Source organism: Ictalurus punctatus, chromosome 10 (assembly GCF_001660625.3).
Source record: "Ictalurus punctatus breed USDA103 chromosome 10, Coco_2.0, whole genome shotgun sequence".
Taxonomy (NCBI): domain Eukaryota; kingdom Metazoa; phylum Chordata; class Actinopteri; order Siluriformes; family Ictaluridae; genus Ictalurus; species Ictalurus punctatus.
In genome coordinates, this window is record NC_030425.2 from 25,821,264 (window position 1) to 25,843,267 (window position 22,004).

General features: G+C 40.5%; 1 protein-coding gene across 1 annotated transcript in view; it reads left to right on the top strand.

The window, feature by feature from the left end:
• sptbn1 (spectrin, beta, non-erythrocytic 1) overlaps positions 1 to 22,004 on the top strand; it is an 83,782-nt gene that overhangs the window by 11,426 nt on the left and 50,352 nt on the right. Inside the window, exon 2 of the mRNA XM_017477948.3 lies at positions 17,075 to 17,285. Coding sequence (XP_017333437.1) covers positions 17,141 to 17,285 — 145 coding nt within the window. The 5' untranslated portion in view covers positions 17,075 to 17,140. The remainder of the gene's footprint in view (positions 1 to 17,074; positions 17,286 to 22,004) is intronic.

Below are 22,004 nucleotides of genomic sequence, written 5' to 3' on the forward strand. Positions count from 1 at the left end.
TCTCATTCTCTGTCTTTCCCCATCACATTCCCAGTTGTTTTTCTCATCACGGTGACCTTCCCTGTTGGCCTCAATGCTAGTGCTGTTTTTACAGTTGCACCCTGTCCACAGTGTATCATAGCAGAGTTTCTGTGTAATCTTAAGTGCTTTCCAGTTTCCCTGAGGATCCTGAAGGATAGGCTCGTATCTCACAGATAAGTGCAGACGTGAGCAGCGTTAACTCGCTTTATATAAACCGCAGCGCTGCTGAATTCTCAATCCTGATTCGCTAGAAAATATTGATGTACTTTCTGTAACAGCAGCTGTCAGAGTTGTACCAGCTGTAGGACAAATCGCAGGTTTATATTTATGTGTTTGTATTGAATACATTATCGTTTCTATAGTAACTTGAATAGTGGACATTCCACATCATTTAAGACTAATACTGAATGGATTTTTAAAAAAACTTTTTAAAAAATGTTGTTATTTAACAAAAGAAAAACATACAGTTGTTCTTCTGGTGACGTTTTCTGTGAGGAGACATTTGTAAACGTTTTCAGAAGAAGTCTCCAGTGTCAACACTATGCAATAGTTAGAGATAAAGCTGTAACTTTCCTTGGGACTGAGGAAAAAAAAGATGCTGTTGACGCAAGTGAGAATGTGAATTAGTGTAAGTAATGTTAAAACGAACCAGCAGAAACGATGACATTCTTTAATAAATAAAAACGCGCAATTGCTGTGGTATAAGAGGAATAGAACACCTTGGGGTGTCTTGTCATAAGAAAATAATGAACTTCGGTATGGTAACTGTAACTCAGCTTCATCAGTCCATGCTGTCCTTGATTATTTTCCTATAACAGCATGCCCAATTCTTCAGCAGTAGCTGATAATAAAGGTAATAAAGCTCTGTATTTTAAAGCTCTGCATATATTTACCTGTATTGTCTCACATATGTGGTTAAACGGGACCAGTGCTGGAAAAGATAAGGTCTTCTCGAAGTGACACACAACTTCCCAGGTCACTGACTTCACTCAGCTTATCTCTTCTTTTCCCCATAATCATTCTGCACGAGTGAAGCAGGAAGTTCTGTCCCTAAAAAAGAAATTCTAGTGCTTGATGGATAAGCATGGAATAGTGCTGTATGATATGGATAAAAATAACATAATGGGCGGCTGTGGTTCAGGGGGTAGAGCGGGTTGTCCACTAATCGTAGGGTTGACGTGACTCTACATACCGAAGTGTCCTTGGGCAAGACACTGAACCCCAAGTTGCTCCCGATGGCAAGTTAGCGCTTTGCATGGCAGCTCTACCATTGGTGTGTGAATGTGTGAATGGGTGAATGAGAACCAGTGTAAAGCGCTTTGGATATAAGCGCTGTATAACCATAACATATTGTGATTATACTGCAAATTGCAATACACCTTTTATATTTAAACAAACTGGTGAAGCTAGGATTTGTCGCGGTTAAAGATTGGCCTGTGTTGGTTTGAGCAAGATTAATCGTTAAGTGCAATCCAAGGTTTATCAAAATCTGGAAATTGAGAACCCTCATGGTCAGAGATGAGTCTCAAAACACATAAAAAATTTGTTGGGTTCTTTTTTATTTTTTTGTTGTTGTTGGTTAGAGCAGTTTTTTTTTTTTTAGCTACATCTACCTTTATTAAAGTGATTCTTACATTTTTAGTTCTTACATTGAAAAAAATTTAATTAATAGTTAAAGGACTAATATACAATTAGATTTTCTGAAATGAGCAAAATAAAAATGAAAAAACCTGTTAGCTCATTCCTAATATCTGCCTTACATCATCATCATCATCATCAGTGTGTATCAGCTGCAGCATGGATAATAAACTGCTAGACTGTCTGTTTGCCAGTGGGTTTGCTCTGCAACTCGTCACGTTTGTCATGTTAGCCTCTTCTGAAAACCATTTAGACGCGTGTATGATGGTGGTACATTTTACTGAGCCACTGTTGGGCCCCTGACTCGCAGCTCCCTGCTTGGATTGCTTTCTGTTGAATAAATAAGCGTATAAATGTATAAAATGACTTCCTCTAGCGCTCGTTTTTCCTCTGCTGGTTTCTCATCCACTGTGGCCATTCTGCCCTTTTTAGCATCTGATTAATGTGCACTACTGCAGCACAGTGTCATGTCCTGCAGGCCAATGACAGAGAGGCTGATCCCAATGACAGAGATACTGATCCCTGTAAGGTCTGATCAGGAACCAGAGCGTCTTCTTTCTTTTAGGAATGTATGTTCCTAAAAGAATGTATAGGAAGTATGCGGAAAAAAGAGGAGGAGCAAAGGTATGAGGACTGGGAAAAAAGTGTTTTTGAGATAAAGCGAGCCAGCCAGGAGGAGAGGGGAGAGTAGGAGTGCGAGTGGGAGTATAATGACATCCAGACCTGGCTGCGGAGCTGCGTGTTTTTCAGCGTATGGAGGCCAGGTCCAAATGGGATACATTCAATTCCAGCTCTGCGTCTCGCTGGCTGCCAGAGATCAGGGTGTGGCGAGACAGGTTTATGAGATTGCACATTCAGGGGCTACAGAGTGAATAAAAGGGGGGTTAAAGAAAACGCTGTCGTGAAAATATGCAGGCTGTTAAAGCTATGTTAAGCTTTATTAAAAAAGCTGTGCCTCTTGGTTTTTTCCAAGAGCTCATGGATGAAGCCAGTAGCATTAGACTGAAATGTAAATCAGAACTGTCATCCTGGTGGCATATGTACGATGATAGAACGTTAATATTAAAGTATAAACACCTAGATAAACGCCAAAGCGGTTTAGCTGTCTTTGAAACTAGGCTTGATCTATAGACTCACTACATTTCAGAAGAAAATCTGCTTTCTCACGGGGAATTTGGTTCGTTACGAACAGAAACATTCCTGCTCCAGTGTTCCTTGACCACCTCTTTAGATGTGAATCAGATAGAACAAAATAAAAGTATGGTTAATAATATTCTTTACATATATAATAGCTTACTCGGCTTACAGGAATCCTACAGTGAAAATAAATCCAAAAACTGCGTTTAACCAGAAATGTAGGAAGAATACGTTCTTCACAGATCTTCAAAAACACTGCTATCTAACATCAGATCATGTATTTGTAAATCCATAAGGCAACTTTTTAGCATTCGACGGCTTCAAGCAGTTGACCTACATTCCTAACAAATCTAAAGGTCAACAGATGACAGCGATAATGAGACCTAATACCCATCACTATAATCTGTCTGCTGTCATGTACACTTGTGACAGCTAGTTATTTAGCGTTCAGCTAGTTTGTTTGGTCAGAGTTATTATCATGCTAGCTAACACTGCTAGAATGAAGCTGTTGTTGTTTAGCCTTTTGCTAATGTTTTCTAATTAATTTGCCACCAGGAACTAAAATCAGTTTGCAGATGTTTTTATTTCTTTCTTTTTTTTTCGTGAATGTTTTTACTTTCATACTTGAGGTACATTTACAGTTTCTACTGTCCTACATGAACTTGGGGGAGGAATTCGAAGCCATACTTCAGTTTTTTTGTTTTGTTTTGTTTTGTTTTTTTTACCAGAGGATTTATTTAAATGATTAGTTAAATTTTTACCTGGGTAAAATATTTGCATACATTTATATATTTGCATATGCCTCCCCATGCTTTATGGTTGAAAGTACATCTATTTAACAATTGATCTACATACAGAAGAATACCAGGAAGTTAGAAATGTGACTGTAAACATGAACAGAAAAATACTTTGAAAAGAACCAAAAATGGAAGAAATCTAATGAAACACATTGAAGCAGGTTATAAGGACACTTTGAACTCTTCTTTTTTCGGTAATATTTTCACTAATAGTATAATATATTATCATACTGTATAACATTTGACCATTTTTATTACTTGTATCTTTGTATTTTTTCTCTTCTTTTAATTTTTTCCCTCCCATGTATGCGTTCATGTTTTGCTGTCAATTATTTTTTTTATTTGTCGATATGCACGTGGCACACTTTCTATAATATTAAAATATTTTCTTCTATTTAATTTAAGCCCCCCCCCATATCTGTTTCATTTCCTTTCCCTCTTTTTCTCTTTTCCCGTCTTAAGGGTAGGAATAGTCCAGATATCTTTATACTATATGTCATTTTACACTGGTTAATGCAGAATAATGTATTTATGTTGTCTTTATTATTTTTTGAACCCATTATGCTGTAGTCATCTCACCGGAATGCCATCTACTCACTAACAGAGCTCAAGTTATCACGACGAGATGTTTCCCACACTGCAAGCCTTGCTGGCCCTGATCTCAGCTTAAGTGGATCTAATTTTACTGCATTCCACAGTCGGACTGCGCAGAGTTATAAAAAAAAAAAACAACAACCTTGATCTCAGGGTACAGAAGCTCGATTAATTAAAGCACTGTTTCTCCAGGGATTTGAGTTGACAATGCAAGAAGACATGCTGGTGATAACTGTTACGGGTGATTTGTTCACTGTTTCGGAATGGTCGTAGCTCTGCTGCTCTTTTTGGATGAACATACTCTCCAGAGAGGCTTTGACAAAGGGGCGTATGTGTGTGTGTGTGTGTGGGGGGGGGGGGGGGGGGGTGAAGGGGAAAACGCCTAACATTTTCCAGACACTCAGGAAGTGAGGTCATAATGCAGCTCATTCTCTCACCAGCGTGACATTCACAGCGCATGACACGTTCACTCCGGATAACAAAAGGCAGACGAATGATGGGAACATTTGTCTCCATTAGGGTTGTTTTTTCGCAAGCGATTCACAATAAGCTGCCTCTGTGTGTATGAGGAAAGTATGTGGTGAACTCAGTGAAATGAAAAAAATAAAACGGAGCCGTCAATCAGTGGACCACGATCACTAGTCGATGGTGTTAACGTGAAGCGGCATTTGTGGTTAAGCGTTAAAGGGTGATCACCATTTAGTCATGCTAGTGACTTATCTGGATCTTTGTAATCAAGAAAGGTATGTAGATGTAGCTGAACCTTCACAGCATTTGATTTGTCTGCCTCTGGAACTTTGTAGCATATTGAGGTTCTGTGCTAGTCACCAGGAGGTTATAAGATCAAATCTCAGATAGACAAACATATTGTAGAGCCTATCACTGTGTGACTCATTTTTGAGCGCCAAGGATTCATCTAACATTTATTATTTTTTATTTTGGCATTAGTTACTCACTTTTTTTGGATTTTTTCCTGAAACCAAACAGACCGCTGGTTAGCTGATGTGATAACAGCTGGTGTAGGCTTGCACAACTCCTGCTGGTGTTTTTTTAACAGTGGAAATCGTTCACGTGATTAATTAAAGCCACATTTCTTCTGGTAGAATACTTCACGGAGGCTGAAAAAGTAGAATTAAGAGTCATATATTAAGACAGGATCTATGGAGATATATCCTTTAATAAGAATAAATAATATAAGCTCAGCACTTAGCATGTTTGCCTTGCATCTCCGGGGTTGGGGGTTCGAATCCTGCCTCCGCCCTGTGTGCATGGAGTTTGCATGTTCTCCCCGTGCTTTGGGGGTTTCCTCAAGGTACTCTAGTTTCCTCCCTCAGTCCAAAGACATGTCTTGCAGGCTGATTGGTATTTCCAAATTGTCCGGGGTGTGTGAATGTGCCCTGTGATTGGTTGGCCCCCCGTCCTGGCTGTCCCCTGCCTTGTGCCCCGAGTTCCCTGGGATAGGCTTCAGGCTCCTCTGCAACCCTGTGTAGGATAATCAGTATGAAAAATGTATGGATAGATGGATGGATAAATAATATTATTATTATCAGACCATATGTGTGAGTGTGTATGTAATTGTGCCTTGCGATGGACTGGCACCCTGTCCAGGGTGTACCCCGCCTTGTGCCAAATGCTCCCTGGGATAGGCTCCAGGTTCCCCGTGACCCTGAAAAGGAGTAAGCGATAGAAGATGGATGGATGGATGGATTATTAGACCATATAGTATTCATTAATAATGACTAAATGGGTATTCGCCTTTTAAATTGGGTGTATTCCATTTAATATGGAAAAATAAGTCATGGTAAAGCCATGAACTCATTATTTAAGTCAGTATATGCAAACAGCCCCATAAAAATGGCATATACAAGCGTATGGTATCGACTCATGTGGCACAAATGCAGACAGAGAACTCAAAACCGTGAAAGAGAATTTCAGCCGTAGAGTGACCTAGATCAGGGTTAGAGCAGCCCTAGTGCCCTCACGTCATCTGGGTCCCAACTTTCCCACAGCATTTCCTGTCCCTCCAGCATGTTGACATGGTTCTTTCATGGACGAATGCACTGGGACTAAACACGGTGTCTCCAGGGTAATGATCTAACATACGAGACAATGCAAAGGCTCAGTTCAAAGTTAAACAGAATGGAAATCGTGTGACAGTCTAACAAAGGCGAGTTCACACAAGCATGACGGCTCAAGTACGTGATGTCGAACTAAACCTCAACTAATGATCGTATGCAGGACTAAGCTTCCCTGTCTTTCGAAGATAAAAAGATATCAAAGATTTTATTTTGACAACCACATACCGAATTACTTCCTGTTAACAGGATTGTTTTGGAATTTTGAGGAATCGAGCGCAACAGCACCACCAGTGGTGTGAAAACGCAACAGACGAGGCTAGGGCTGAATTCTTTCGAGCACAGATATTCGATTTATTTAGCCTCCCGTCTAATATTACGACCAACCGTTTCTGATTATATGATCTACCACAGGACCTGTAATGCACAGTTCTGACCTAAATGAACAAAAAGAGTGAGTTTCTGATTTTGGTTGTTTTCAGATGATTTCCTGCTGATTTTGCCATCGATTTTGGATTGTTGTCTTGTTTCAAGATACATCTACAGGAGGGATTAATTTTATTTGTAGACAACAAGAAAGGGCTGTATTTCTGTTTTAAAAAAAAAGGCTTAGCGTTTTCCCTTGATGATAGCAGGGGGTATGAAGAATAGAAGGTTGACCTTTGCATGATTTTTTATTCCTTTTATGTACACGGTAACATGATAATATATCATAAAATTGAAAAACAATGATTCAAGATTTATTTTTTACTGTGATACTTATCTTTATTCTTGTTGTTTTGCCCATTAGACTCCTTCCTTTGATGCTGGCTAGCATATTCGCCTGCGTGCTTCATAATTTGATCAAATCGAACCGGCGCACTTTGCTGCATAAGCACTTCCTTTGTAAAGAGGTTTCTTAAGTGCTTAGCGAATGTATTCTTGCTATTTAGCGATCAGCTTGTGGTCAAGCGGTAATCATCCTCCATTTTCCCGCACGTTTATAATCGTCTGAGATCCTCAGGCTGCTGAGTATCAGCATCAGATGGAGCGTCTTATTCCACACCAAAGCTGGCTGGGTTTGTTACTTAGCAACTGCATGGGAAGCATTGTCTCAGAATTTCAGCACACATGCAGCAAGTGTGTGCTACAATATACGTACTATTTGTGTGTGTGTGTGCGTATTTGCGTGTGTCTGAGAAAGCTATTTTGGACTCGATCCGGCTGGTTTGGGTCCATGTTTCGGAAAAGTGAAGCAGACCAGACACATTCTGATGGATGGATTAGCACCAGACACACCCGGCTTGTTTTCTAAGGGGCGAGTGTATGAAGTAAGGGAGTACTGAGCTGCATACATGCCAGAGATAGCAGGCATATCTGAGTTGTAAGAAACAGGGCATATCTCACACTGAAGCCATTGCTTCAACGGCTGGTTAGGAACAGTTGGCATTCTATAACGAGTGAGCTTATATAGCATTTGCGTGGGTGTGTGGTGTGCAGACACAGCTGAGATTGGTAGCGTTAGACAGAGAGGGAGCTTGGAGCATGTTTTTATATCTTGGTGGGGACCAAATGTCCCCACCAAATTAAAAATAAATAAATAAAAATAACTATCTTTAAAATAAAAGCTGAAAGGTTTCATTTGGTTACTGGGGTTAAGGTTAGGGTAAGATTTAGGTATGACATAGCATTATTGATTATATTATATGCATTAATAGTTATGTCAGTGGAAGCTACTCACAAGGATAGTACGACAAACAGCCTAAGTGTGTGTGTGTGTGTGTGTGTGTGTGTGTGTGTGTGTGTGTCTGGCTGCATCTGGTTGAAGGATGTGTCCCTGATGATCCCCTGTCACACTCCTCCACTAGGGCAGAGAGTGTCAACATAATCCACATGGATCACTGTAACCAGAACCTCCCACTGACACACACACACACACACACACACACACACACACACACAAACATGCTGTTAGATTTTCTCAAAATGCTCTGGCAGCAAGCAAAGCTCAGAAGAATATATTTTACAGAATAAATCATTTATAGCTCAGTAGCTGTATTCTTATTAAATATGCTCACTTCAATGGAGCTTAATGTATGTTCCAATGCAGAGGGACTTAAATTGTGCTGCTACTGTGAAGCATCATGAACGAGCGCTGATGATGGAAAATATGTTGCGGTGTTCCTGACTGCGCACAAGGTCCCTGGAAGACACATTTAAATCAGCCGGCCATTTCATATAACATGTACTAACAGTTAGATTCGGGAAATGGGACGCCATGCCTCTTAACCCGGACCCGATAGTCGCCCAGGCCTTGCTTTCTTCACTAGGTTTTCTATACACTACCAGGAAATGTTTGTACACCCCTGCTTATAGAACAGTTTTCCTTATTTTTACTATTTTCAGCTCTGGCAGTAGTTCTGGCTGTAATTCGAATCGATCGTATTAGTGTGTTTGTTCTAATATGTTATAATTTCTGTAGTAACAACTTATTCACTGGGTTTTGTACGGTGGACCGCCGCATGAAAACTATTAATAAACCGATCAAAATAGGTGTTTTTGTGCCTTATTAACTTAAGGAGAGAGAAAAAAAAGGCGGCTGAAGGAACAATTGTTTATAGCGACTGTAATGTAAGTGATAACAGGAACTTTGTTTATTATTTTCCTGTAACAGCACGCCCCCAAGACATGAACCCTATGAAATTACACGTGGAGTTACAGAGTGACCAAGATGCAAATGAAAACTATTTTAGATTTTCAATTTTTTTGCAGTATTCCCGATTTACGCTCTTTTCCCTATTCATCCAGCTTCGATTGGAGTTGATCGCTGTATAATTTCAATCTAGTGTGTCCAAACGTTTGATTGGTAGTTGTACGTAAAGTCCACGCTAATTTCACTGTGACTGACAGCGACGCCTCTTTAGTCAGACTGACAGTTGACGAGGCCATGGCACAGACTCGGACAGTTTTATCGCAGAGTCAAAAAAGACACAATGCTGTACACAAAGTGAAGCCCATTTTTCATCCACTGCTTCAGTGTCTTTCTCTGTTAAGGTCTGAAAAGGTTTCCATGGATGCCGAGTGTCATGGTGACACCACAGTTCCGTGCGCAAGCTGTTAGCAAGGAGCAAGTGAGAGGAATAGCGGCACTACAGTGTGATATAAAGGGTCACATATTAAACGCAGCACAATAAATACAACAAATCCTCTTAGTGTATAGTTTTAGGGCACTAAATCATGTCTGCTTGTTAAGGGAGTTTCACATACTTAAGCTCATGGATGGAAAATACTTGAGTAATTGCATTTCGTTACTATACGTAAGTATTATTTCAGGGTTTTTATACTTTACTTGAGTGTTAATGAAATAACAACTTTAAAAACTCAAACTGAAAACTGGTGTTTAATTACGAAGCCAAGTCCGAAAAAGTTGGGACAGAATGGAAAATGCAAAAGAACAAACAAAAAGAGTCTTTTGAAAGTTCAATTCACCCTGTATTATATTGAAAACACGTTATTAAGACATTATTTGATGTTTTACTTTTGTTTTTGGAAATATACACTCATTTCAAAGCTGATGACTGCAACACACTCCAAAAAAAGTTGGGACAGTCGACTGTTTAGCACTGTGTAACGTCAGCTTTTCTTTAAATGACACTTATTAAGCGTTTGGGCGCTGAGTGAAGACTCCAGTTGGTTAAGGTTAGCAAGCGGAATTTTCCTCCATTCATCCATTATGCATTTCTTCATTGCTAAATTATAATCTCCATTATATTCTTCCTTCCTTCCATCCATCCATAAAATTCTCCGACTCAAGTTAGACCGTTGTTGTGTCTTAAAGATCGCAGAAATGAACGCAAAATCAAGCAAACGTCGCAATATTTGGAGGAGCTTGCGATTTTTTAAAATTACCGTTAATTTTGGCCGAGATGTGTCATGTGACGTCATCACGACTTGCATTCAGCCAAAGCCCTCTTTGATTCACGTGTGTCGAACACGAGTACAGTGAAAAGCTCTCATTTGCCAACAAACATTACTGCAAAAGACTGTGCAAAACAATTTCGCAAATTTACAAAAAAAAGCCGCCGCAAAATCAAGCTTTTTCTTAAAGAATTATGTTACACAAAACTATTCTAACAATGCAATTGTTAATAGTGCACTTTAGTATGTTACGCTTATAGTATGTTATTAATGAGTAACGGTACAAAATAGAACAACGTAAACTACAATTTAACGAACATTAAGTGTTTAATTATAGTCAAGCTATAAGGAGCTTGTAGCCTAAAATAATCAGCTAGCGTTATTGCAATTAGCAAGTTGATTTGGCTAGCAACGTTACAAGTAGTCTATACAAAAAACAAACAAACAAACAAATGGAGATTTGCATTTTACCAACAGCCAAACATATTTAAATCTATGGGCAAATCTCAAATTGCTCTGATGTCAGTTGAGGAACCAGTTATCACTGTCTTGGAAGTTTTTCCAAATAGTCATTATCAGGATATTGTTGTTACCATGGTGTAGTTGAGAACTAGAAGCTCGAATACACCATTTGTTTCATCATTTGCTTTTTAATACTCGTGTACATTAAAAGCGGAGCAGTGGTTAAGACGTTGGACTGCTGATCATACAGTTATGAGTTCTAATCCCAGCACTACCAGGATGCCACTTGCTAGGCCTTTAACCCTCAGTTGTGTAAGTGAGATAAATGTAAGTCACTCTGGATAATGGTGTCTGCCAATTGCCATAAATGTAAAAGTAGCATACTTGTCCGTTGGTGGGTGGATACTTCTACTTTAAATTAATCATTTATAGGTACATTATCTATACTTTCGGGTATAGTGGAACCTCACAGCTGAGTATCCTATATCCTGAGTTCGGATTACTGCCTATGTGGACTTTCCCATGTTCTCCTCATGTTGGTATGGGTTTCCTCCAGGTTTTTTGGTTTACTCCCATCTCCTAAATAGATGCAGATAGGTGGATTGATTACCCCTAGGTGTGAATGAATGTGTGTGTGTGTGTGCATGTGTATGGAGCCTTGTGATGGATTGCCATCCCATTGGCTGTGAATTCTCTCGCGTTGAACTCAGTGTTCTCGGGATAAGCTCTGGCTCCGCTGCAAACCTGACCAGGATAAAGCAGTTACTGTAGATGAATGAAGGAATGAATGTATATTTTTTGTTAAGTTTAGCTCATGAGTACTTTTTTTCACTCATGTTCAAAAACTATTTACAATCTCGTTCTAAAAAAAAAAAGCGTCAGCGGGACCTTTTTTAACAGATTTATTTAACATTACATTTTCACACCTCTGTATTTTATTGGCTTCCCCACATAACTAGTTATAAGTCATTATTAGTAGCTTTGCGTAAGTGAAACTCCCACAAGTCATCATGAGATGTTAAACTGAATATATATTTGACTTGGTGTATAGACATTTGGTCCGAGTATTTGTGTGTGTGTGTGTGTGTGTGTGTGTGTGTGTGTGTGTGTGTGTGTGTGTGTGTGTGTGTGTGTGTGTGTGCATGTGTGTGATTGAGCCAGTAGGGTGGACCCAACATCTGAGTTCAGTGAGAGACATGTTATATTATACTGAGACAGCTGTGGATGGATTGGTGGAGTCCTCAGTAAAGGGTGTTGGTGCTTTGGAAACGTTTCATCATTAAAAAAAAAAAAAATCCAGTAAATCCTGAGAACAATATAAACATCACATCCTAGATACAACTCTCAGTTATGAGCACAAAATGTTTAAGTTGTTCCAAATGCTATTCGATGAAGTAAAAACACACAAGACCGCCCCCTTTTGGCGAACAAACTCATGACCTGGATGTTTTCAGGAAACAAGACAAAATGAAACGTCTAAAAATTTCTTAAGGCAAATTTTAAGTCTTCTTTTATTTAATCAGTCTGAGGTTAAAACCGCATGCTATCTAAGATATGATCAGTTATAGCTGGTATTTGACTTTGCTCTGGTCCAATCAGGGGGTTGTGATCCTGCCAAGTTTACATGAAATCAGAGGCTTGGGTTTCCTGTTTCATAATGGCCACTCTGCTCCAGATCTTCAGGTTTGTTTTTCTTCTTGAGAAGGAGAAAAAAAAACCCCACCAGTGGCCATTTGTTGGAGTAATAGCATTAGCTAGGTTTTCTTTCAGGATGAGAGGGAGAGGCAGGAGTCTGACAGAGAGGAAATATTCAGAGATCTGCTATAGTGCCTGTAAACAGTGATGATCTCTAGCTAATGCGCGAACTGCTTATCTACAAGATCTTTGCTGGTCCTTTCTTTCTGCCTCTCCATAAATCGATCCATCATATCAGCAAGATGATGGTTAATGCTTTCTCGACCCGGCTCTGAATATATACAGGAGCTTTATGATGTTATTGTAAATGTGTACACAAACAAATCAATGTCAATATTCCACCTTTCAGAGTTCACTTACTAACCACTAAACAACAATATCTATTTTACTCTTACACCACAATATCTCATTGGTCAGAAAGTGTTGATGAATTTTCTATAACAGCAGCTATACGTCAAATCATAGGTTTATTAATGTTTAATGTAAGGAGTCTGGTGTCACAATAAGAGAGTCTTCACTTTCTGGTTTCTCCAGAAGATAATAATCTGCATTTTGCTTTGTTTGGTTTTTTAGAAAGACAAAAAAAGAGAGGCTGGTGAAGATATATATATATATATGCCAACCTTATTGGAGTTAGTGAAACAGAATCGGTCCATCACGCGTTAAGAGTCGTGCTTCCTTAAATTGATCAGTAGGGGGCCATTCGCTAAAAGCACGGCCGCGTCTCACACCCACATTAGTGTTTCTCCCAGACAGGAACTCGGCTTAAAACCAAAAGAGCTCCTAAAGCTGCGCCATTAAACCGCCAAAAAATAAAATGTGGTGTCAGACCAAAAATAAAGCTTGTTTCGTAAGGCTTGCGGATGTTCAATGGCGTTTAATCACAGTGCTCGGCCTACAGAACTGATTCGGCGGTGGAATAATTATCGATCCCTATCATAATACAAAATCCTTTTGTCTTTTCTTTTAGAGCTAATGGAATTAGTGGTGGAGGAGCACAGAAAGGAGGAGCCGGTAATGGTCTTTAAGAGATGGAGCGAGAGAAAGAGAGGATGGGGGTGGGGGGGGGGGGGGGGGGGGGGCGCAATAATGATGATGATGGTGATGATGATGATGAGCCGAGAATAGGTAGAAGAACGTGTGATAAAGTGAGGATAATTTTAGCGCCGTTTGACATTTTTTCTTGGCTGCACACCATCCTGAGACAGAGGAGAAAAACGCTAACTAGCTCGCATGCACACACAGAATAATCCAAGTCTCATATCCTGTAACAGGAAACCGGCTAATGCAAACGCATTACCAGTCGTATCCAGTCTCCCTTATGTGGGATACATTACTCACGTTGTTGCTTACTGATCGTATGCTGATCGCTAACAGAAATGCACTTGTCCATGTTCATCAGAGTGCATCTTAATTGCTGTTTTGCAAACCATATTTATGTATTCACGTATCAGGATTCACGAGGGTGCGTTTCCTGATTGAGGATGCAGTAAGACTACATCAGTCAATACATGAGACAGAGCAGTGCGCTCGGCTGGCTGTCAAGCGTCCGCATGACTTACAGTATCTGGAAGGAAAAACAAAATCGATACGATGATATTCTTGTGGACGGAGGGTAGATTTCCTCAGCTTATGAGCTTATTGATATCCTGCAAGTCTCCACCCTGAGCACCAAACCTCTGCCTCTTATAGCTTTCGAGCTATTGTTTACCGGCTCCTTCGTGTCAAATTTCTGCATGAGAATTCTCTAGAATGGGTGTAGTTAAGACTTTTCGCCGTTCTAATTTCTTCATCACAGTACAGTTCAAATCATGTGATCCTGGTGTGGTGGGATTCAACACTGTGGTTCAGTAAACAGCTAGTAAACATTATCTAGGTAGTTTGTGTTTTGCAATTAATTTTGATGACAAGCAGAATTAACAAAACATAAGGTAAATATAACCTAATATATAACCCAATATCTGCAAACGATCTCCATGTAATGTTTGGAGATGTCCAGTTTTCAGTTTCACACAAATGCTTGTTATATGCAAATGTTAGAAGAACATTCCGGTCCTATATGTTTTAAAATGATGTTGCAGTTATGACATTGAGAGGACATTCAGAGACATACACACCTGCTGGTCCTGTATTGGTCTTGTATGTTTTGACAGGAAGACATTTTGAAGCATTCTAAGGACCTCGGAAAAGCCTTTGAAAGAAATTCAGAGTCGTTTGCAAACGAGTCGACTCTTTTAGATGAATGTTGAGAGCTGACTCTTCAGTATTTCAGTGTACTTTACTTCCATGGAAAACATTTCAACGTCTGAGCCGTTCGTTATTGAGAACGGTGAAATGGTGTTTGAAGCGCAATGAAATGTTTTTTCGTTCACTAAAGGTAGAGTAACATTTTATGAATCGTTTTACTCTAGTCTTAGTCAGGCAATTCAAAACAATCAATGGTTGTAAAATCAGAAGTTTGTCTGGTGTGGGAAACAGTGACAAAGGGCCATTTGGGAGTTGATTGGGGACTCATTGGTATGCGGAGACAAATCACTAGTTCAGAGGACATCATGTTGTTAGCCAGGAAAAGAACACAGCCGTGCCTTCTGGATGAACTTGATTCATGCAAAACAAAAATAGCTACTACTGCAAGCTAATTCCTTTTTTCTTTTTTTTTTTTGCTTTTGCTGTGTTTTCCCATACAAGTGAACTGCCAAAACTTTATTGCCAGGCTTGTTAACAAACCTTGACCTGACCAGGAAGTATAGCACTTTCCGTAGTGTTAGTTTCTTAGCTAGTGATTTGCTCACTCTGATACAAAAAACCCCAAAAACATTTCTATATTGCAAACAAAAACATGGAATTGAGACATTTTCCACCTTCGATTTATTTTGGAGCTGTTTGTTTGCAGCGTCGCATTAACTATTGTTTGTAGTTACGTCATTGCGTTTGCTGTGCTTTTCTCCGTTTGTGTTGACTTTTTGTCGAGTTACCGAGTTATTTTGTGCAACTGGGAGTATACTGAAAACCGTGCCTCGAAGATTAAATATCAGCCGGTTCCCGAAAGCCGACTGCGTGCATATGGCTGCTGTCGAATGTGGGTGTACGTGTGGTCTTTTCAGACTGCTGCTTCAGTGTATAAACGGCGTGTTTGGGTTCACATGCCACCTGTGTGTTTATCCGTTCTGCTGCCAGAGTGTGTGCTTTTGTGCCTGTGCCCACTTCAACCACTGCAGTCTATACATGTTAAAAACCAGGCCCAGCGGCGTGGTTATATTTAGCCAACTTCACCGCCTTCGGAGACTCAGAGACGCAGCAAACGCTCTTAGTCATACGCAGAAGGGGTCGGTATGGAGAAATGCAGACAGGAGGGTGTCGACGATAGGCTCCTTCAGCCTAATTGCTGTGTTGTGCACAACCTGCAGTGAGATGCTAATCAAGCGTTTCACATGCAGAACTAGTCAGACCGCCGAGCACTGATCCTAATGGTGTGTGGGAGGTTCGTACTGAAAGAAAAGGGAAGGGGGGGGGATCCCACAGGACTGAAACGCGTTATTTTTTGCACAACTCAAGCCTTATGGTAGCAATTACGTTTTAAATGGAGTTTGAAGCCAACAGTGCCACAAGCCAGGCATTGAGGGAAGGCCTGCATTCCCACCATGAAAAGACGCCTATTTTGTTTGTTTTGTGTGTTTGCTGTGTCTGGCACTTTTGCAGCAAGGCCTCACACACATGCTGGGTTCATAGGTTTCCGACTCTCTCGGTCGGCATAGTGCTGACAACAGGCCTTCACACAAACACACAATACACACAAGAGGTATTCGCTGAGCTCGCCAGACTAATCCGCACTCATGCGTGCAGACGGGAGAGTACTGATTTCAGTTAACAGAGAAAGGATTGACAGGAAGAAGGGGTTATGGTTAGCAAGCAGCTTTTGCCCAAAAACTCAGCATGTTGTCACTTAAATAGATGAGACACACTAATTACTGCACTCCTCCGAGGATTCACCATAGAAGAGGATTGAGTGCAGTTCTAGAGATTGACCAGCGGAGGGCGGTATGTCTCCGAAAGATAATACAGAAGGACCTTGAAGGTGTGGTTTATTCTAGAGTTCACTCTGATTTTCATGACACAGATCCTCATACATAGCTTTATCCATAGGAGGGCCCAGCCTTTCCCCAACCAGTAATATTTTTGTTAGTAAAGTTGTGAAAAAGAAAACAGATGAACTTGGGATATATAATATGGAACACTCTATGTATGTAGGCCAAGTACTTGTCAACGGAAACCCCCTTAAGCATACTTTTTTTTTTAACCAGGGAAAGTGAATGTAGCATTTTTACTTCCTTGAGCCCTACTATTTTATCTTTGAGTGTAAATTCACACTGGACGTTGTACCATCCATTCATCTTCAGTATTTGCGAATTCTTGGACAGGGTTGAGGAAACAGAGAACTTAAATATAATATCGATTGTGCATTTAGGCATTAAACACTTAATCACTGGGGTGGTAGCCTCTTATATGTATTTTAATTTTTTTTTACCTTTAGAGTGAACCTGGGAACTCATTTATTTAACGTTCGTAACTGGACCTTAAAACCCAGTATTGTGTCTTTTTATGTTGTTGTGTACGTAATAGTTGGAAACTAGAACTTTTTACCCATAAGTCCAAACTGGTTGGATTTCATTCCTGCTTGCTTAAAGTGTTTGGATTTGTGTGATGCTGATGCTATTGGTATCTCGATATAAAACGTTTTCCTTCCTTCCGTTTTTGCAGGGCTTCAGAGGAAGCCACCCATGAGGAAGTGTGATCAGTGAAAAGGCCAAAAGGTGAGAGGTCAGGATGACGACAGTAGCCGCCGAATATGACCACATGGACATCCAGCAGCAGTACCAGGATACTGTCAACAACCGCTGGGATGAGGAGTGGGACAACGAGAACAGCTCGGCCCGCCTGTTCGAGCGCTCACGCATCAAGGCCTTAGCAGGTGAGGGGTTACGCTGGGACCCTGAGGAATTCCTTGTGTCAGATTTGTGTGTGTAATAAGGGTGCTTTCCTGCTTGTCCTTTTTCGGGGTAAGTGGCGATGTCTTTGCTGTAGCTTTTGAGCTGCCGGTATGACTTGACAGCTTGCAGCTACAGTTAAAGTGGGACATCACATCACATACTGGTAAATGCCCCCAAAATAGTTGCTATTTTTAGTTAAATTGCAATGTTGGAATTAAGTCTTTTCAATTTCCCCAACCAACTGGCAACCGGATTGGTCTGGAGATTAAAATGTGCCTGATGTCACCCAGTGTTTTTTTGAGAAAAGTTGACATTTTTTCAACTTGGGAAGCTCCACTGTAAATTTTTATTTTTTTTTAAAAGCAGACAACAGTGCTTTTTATAAACGTCCACATTCTGCTCAGTTTTCTGTACTAAAATGTGCGCTGGTTGTTGAGACAAAGATGACAAATGTGAAAGCAGCCTAAATATCCTGTTTAGAATGGCCAACATGGAATTTTTCCATCGTGAGATGTCCTTTGTGTTGGGTTCCATGCCCAATTGTATTCCATATGGATAATTACGTTGTAGATATTTGAACAGTAATGAGTAGTATTTTAAAGTACACAGTGGGTATGTCATTACTAGATTAGAGGCACACAAAAAGTTTATTTATTTATTTATTTATTACTAACTGACCTTCTTCTGGTACTCTCATGCCTTTCCATTTGGTCTTTCTCTCTCTACTAAGTATTCTTCAAAAGATATCCAGATTAGGATGTAATACGATACATGCTTTTGTGTATCATGTAAATGGCTCAGGGTACAGAAAAAATAAATACTTAAGAATCCTGATGCATTATTATTATTCAAGTGAAAGACCATCTTTAGGTTTTGGTTGCTGCACTACAGGGATCCTGTAATTAGGCTGGTCTCAGTTACATGGCTCAGTAGTGCTCAGAGGACGCTAGAAACGTTTCCAACTCCTGCAATCGGATTTGAGTATGTTATTTCACATTCCTCGCCGATTGTGTTTATGCATAAAGAAATGGCAGGGATATCCGGACAGTAGCGCATTTACTGTGTCTGTTTTCAGCTACTTTCTCCCAGCAGCGGTCGTTTTTAAAGTGCCCATAAGTGCACTGTTTACAGAGACATGATGTTGTTTATGATGGCTCTCTAGTGAAGGGCTGGAAGATGGTACGGGAGACAAGAGAGAGAGAGAGAGAGAGAGCATTGGGCGAGAGGGCACTCTTAAAAGCACCAGAAGAGTGAGACTTGTTATTGCCAGAGGGCAGTGGAGCTTAAACAGGCCTGGCTTTAAACCTCCAAACCTCTTGTTTACTGCCCCCACACAGCTCAGAGAGTACTTCAGATATTCCTGTAAAAACTCAAAAAAGTTAGAACGTAAAATATAATATGGCCTTTCTTCTGTCTCCTTCGTTTGCCCGAGACCGCAATCCAGTTTTAGGAGTGTTGGAAAAAGGCCCCCTAGAATTCCAGTGAGCATCCTGCTTTTCACATGATTCTGTTTTCCTGCATTCCTGAGCACACAGAGCGTATGCGTCTCTCTCTCTCTCTCTCTCTCTCTCTCTCATTCTTACTCCACCCAATTGTAAGGGAAGAGAGAAGATTGGAATAAGCTAAACATTGTAGTGTTGTCACAATATCAATTTTTTCATACAGATACCACATTAAGGACCGCAGTATTGGTACTAACTGATTTAAAAACGAACTAAACAAAGTTTATAACAGAGACATGCAATGTACTACAGAATAAAAGTTGCTTAAGACTTGCTGCTGTTGAATTTGGTCAAGGGCACGAACACAGCAAGCTGTATAAATCATCAAGTACTTTGACACGAAGGAGCCTGTAAAAAATACTTGTTCATTTTCTCTATCAAGAGCTCAGGTTGTGAAAATGACAATACGTGCATCCGGACAAGGAGGTATTCTAGGGAAAAGGTCTTTCTGTGATTGACCTCACTGTGTCCTGCAACCAGTGACTTAAAAGGAGCTTGCCAATGTGGAGGCAAGATCCATGACTTTTCATCACGCAGTCTAACCTGGACATATGCATAGGAATGTTTTTTAGCTCACAAAGGAATGCTGACCAATCCCACACATGCTCCTGAAGGAATTATGACTAATCGCACCTGTTCCTGAAGGAGCTATAACCAATCCTTCCTGCTTCCAAAAGAATAATGACCAATTCTACTCATCCCAAAAGAATTCTGACCAGTCCTCCCACTCCCAATTACTTATGACTAATCCTTCACTACTGAAAGATTTCTTACCAGTCCCCCCTCTCCAGAAGGAATTCTGACCAATCCCCCCACGTTTGCAGAAATTTTGACCAATCCCTCCAGGTCCTGCAGAAATTTTGACCAGTCGCACCCACTCCCGAAAGAAGTGTGACCAATCCCCCATTACCAAAGGAATTCTGATTAATCCTACAAACTCTCAAAGGAATTCTGACCAATCCCCCCAATTTTGCAGAAATTTTGACAACTCCCTCTAGTTCCTGCAGAAATTTTGACCAATCCCTCCAGTTCCTGCAGAAATTTTGACCACTCCCTCCAGTTCCTGCAGAAATTTTGACCACTCCCTCCAGTTCCTGCAGAAATTTTGACCACTCCCTCCAGTTCCTGCAGAAATTTTGACCAATCCCTCCAGTTCCTGCAGAAATTTTGACTGCATCCACTCCCAAAGGAAGTGTGACCAATCCCCCATTACCAAAGGAATTCTGATTAATCCTACAAACTCTCAAAGGAATTCTGACCAATCCCCCCAATTTTGCAGAAATTTTGACAACTCCCTCTAGTTCCTGTAGAAATTTTGACCAATCCCTCCAGTTCCTGCAGAAATTTTGACCACTCCCTCCAGTTCCTGCAGAAATTTTGACCACTCCCTCCAGTTCCTGCAGAAATTTTGACCACTCCCTCCAGTTCCTGCAGAAATTTTGACCACTCCCAACAGTTCCTGCAGAAATTTTGACTGCATCCACTCCTGAAGGAAGTGTGACCAATCCCCCATTCCCAAAGGAATTCTGATTAATCCTACACACTCTCAAAGGAATTTTGATTAATCCTACACACTCTGAAAGGAATTCTGACTAATTCACCCACTCACAAAGGAATTCTTTACACTATCCCCTCACCCCCCCGAAGAAATTCTGCCCAATCACGCCCACTCCTACAGAAAGTTTGGCCAATTCTGCCAAGTTCTGCAGAAAGTTTGTCCAATCATTCCTTCGCCTGATTCATACCTGACTGTTCCCTCTGCATGAAAGTAAAACCTGCCCACACCTGTGGCTTTTTGTTTCTGTTGTATCCTGATGCACAACTCTAGTCTAATCCTTTGTTATCATTAATATATTATACGCACCACTTGAAATTTATTATATTTCCTTGAAAATACAACACTGCAGTTCTTTTCTCTTGCATTTCTGAGCTGACTCTGGGCAACTGACAGGATGTAACGTTAGCACACTTTCTAGTCCCAGAGGGTCTTTAAGGCAGGAATCCCCCCCACTAGCATTCAGCATACCCCACTAATGTAGACCATGTGGCCTGCCATGAGCGAAGCCCATACAATGACATACAGCCCCCTCCACCACTTTTTTCAGCATGCCTCAATTAACGGTTGCCAGATTGAGCAGAAACAGACAGTATAGTATAGGGAAAATGTATAGGAAAAAAGTGAAGCAGCATTAAAAAGGTTGCTCCAAGGAAAAGTCTTCAAACATGAGCATGGGTTAGATTTATTAGCTTTGCTCCTCTGAGCATAACTTTTAGAAATGCCTCAGATAAGGAAATACCTTATGATATTTACATGAAGTCAATCGCTCAAACCATAGCAGTGCTACACGTTGAAATGATAAATGTTTTTCACCAAGGGTCATTTTTAAACCAACCATTTCGAAAAAATGTGTCTAAAGAGGCAAAGCTGCTAAATCTATTACGTGCTTTATGCCAATTCAAGCCTTTAGAGCTTGTCTTCCTAATGGCTGCTTACAGAGGAAACGCCCATGAATTTTTCTTTCCTTCCTCATGGCTTCCTTCCCTGCATTTGTCGCCCAGATGCTAGTAAAAACCACTCCATGCTTACAGCATGCCTCTCGTATTGCATCATGTTTCTGCATCCGTGAACTCTCTTACCCTTCACCTTTCCTGTCCAGACACCTCGGATTCATTCGCTCTGCTGAAATCAGCAAATATAATGAGCTCACAGGCAATAAAATGTCACTGTTAGTGATGTACTCATTGGCATGAGTTGCTCTCGTTGGAACTGTGCGGTTTCATGGGCCCATTCTCTTCAGGATCACATTGCAACATCATGTGAAAGGTTAAGCATGAGATATGTGTCCTGAAGGGCCTGTTGTCTGAGTTCAGAATCAAACAATCTTGAAAACACACATTTATCTTGTGCTGGAGAATTCGAGATGCATACAGGTGATATTGTTCTTGTTTCTATTGGTTTGTAATGCAATATTAGTTTTATATATTGGGCATTGTGTTGTTAAAGTGCTGGTAAGATGCGGTCAGCTAAAGCTCGTCATTCTGAATTTCTGACCTCAGGCTAGGGAAAAAAACAAAGAAAACACCTTCTCAACTTAGAATTCCTAGTTGGAAAGCTGGGAAGGTCACCTCAACCCTGAAGCTATAAACTCCTCAAACCTCTGTCAGAAAACTTTACCACAGAGGGTAACAAAGCACTGA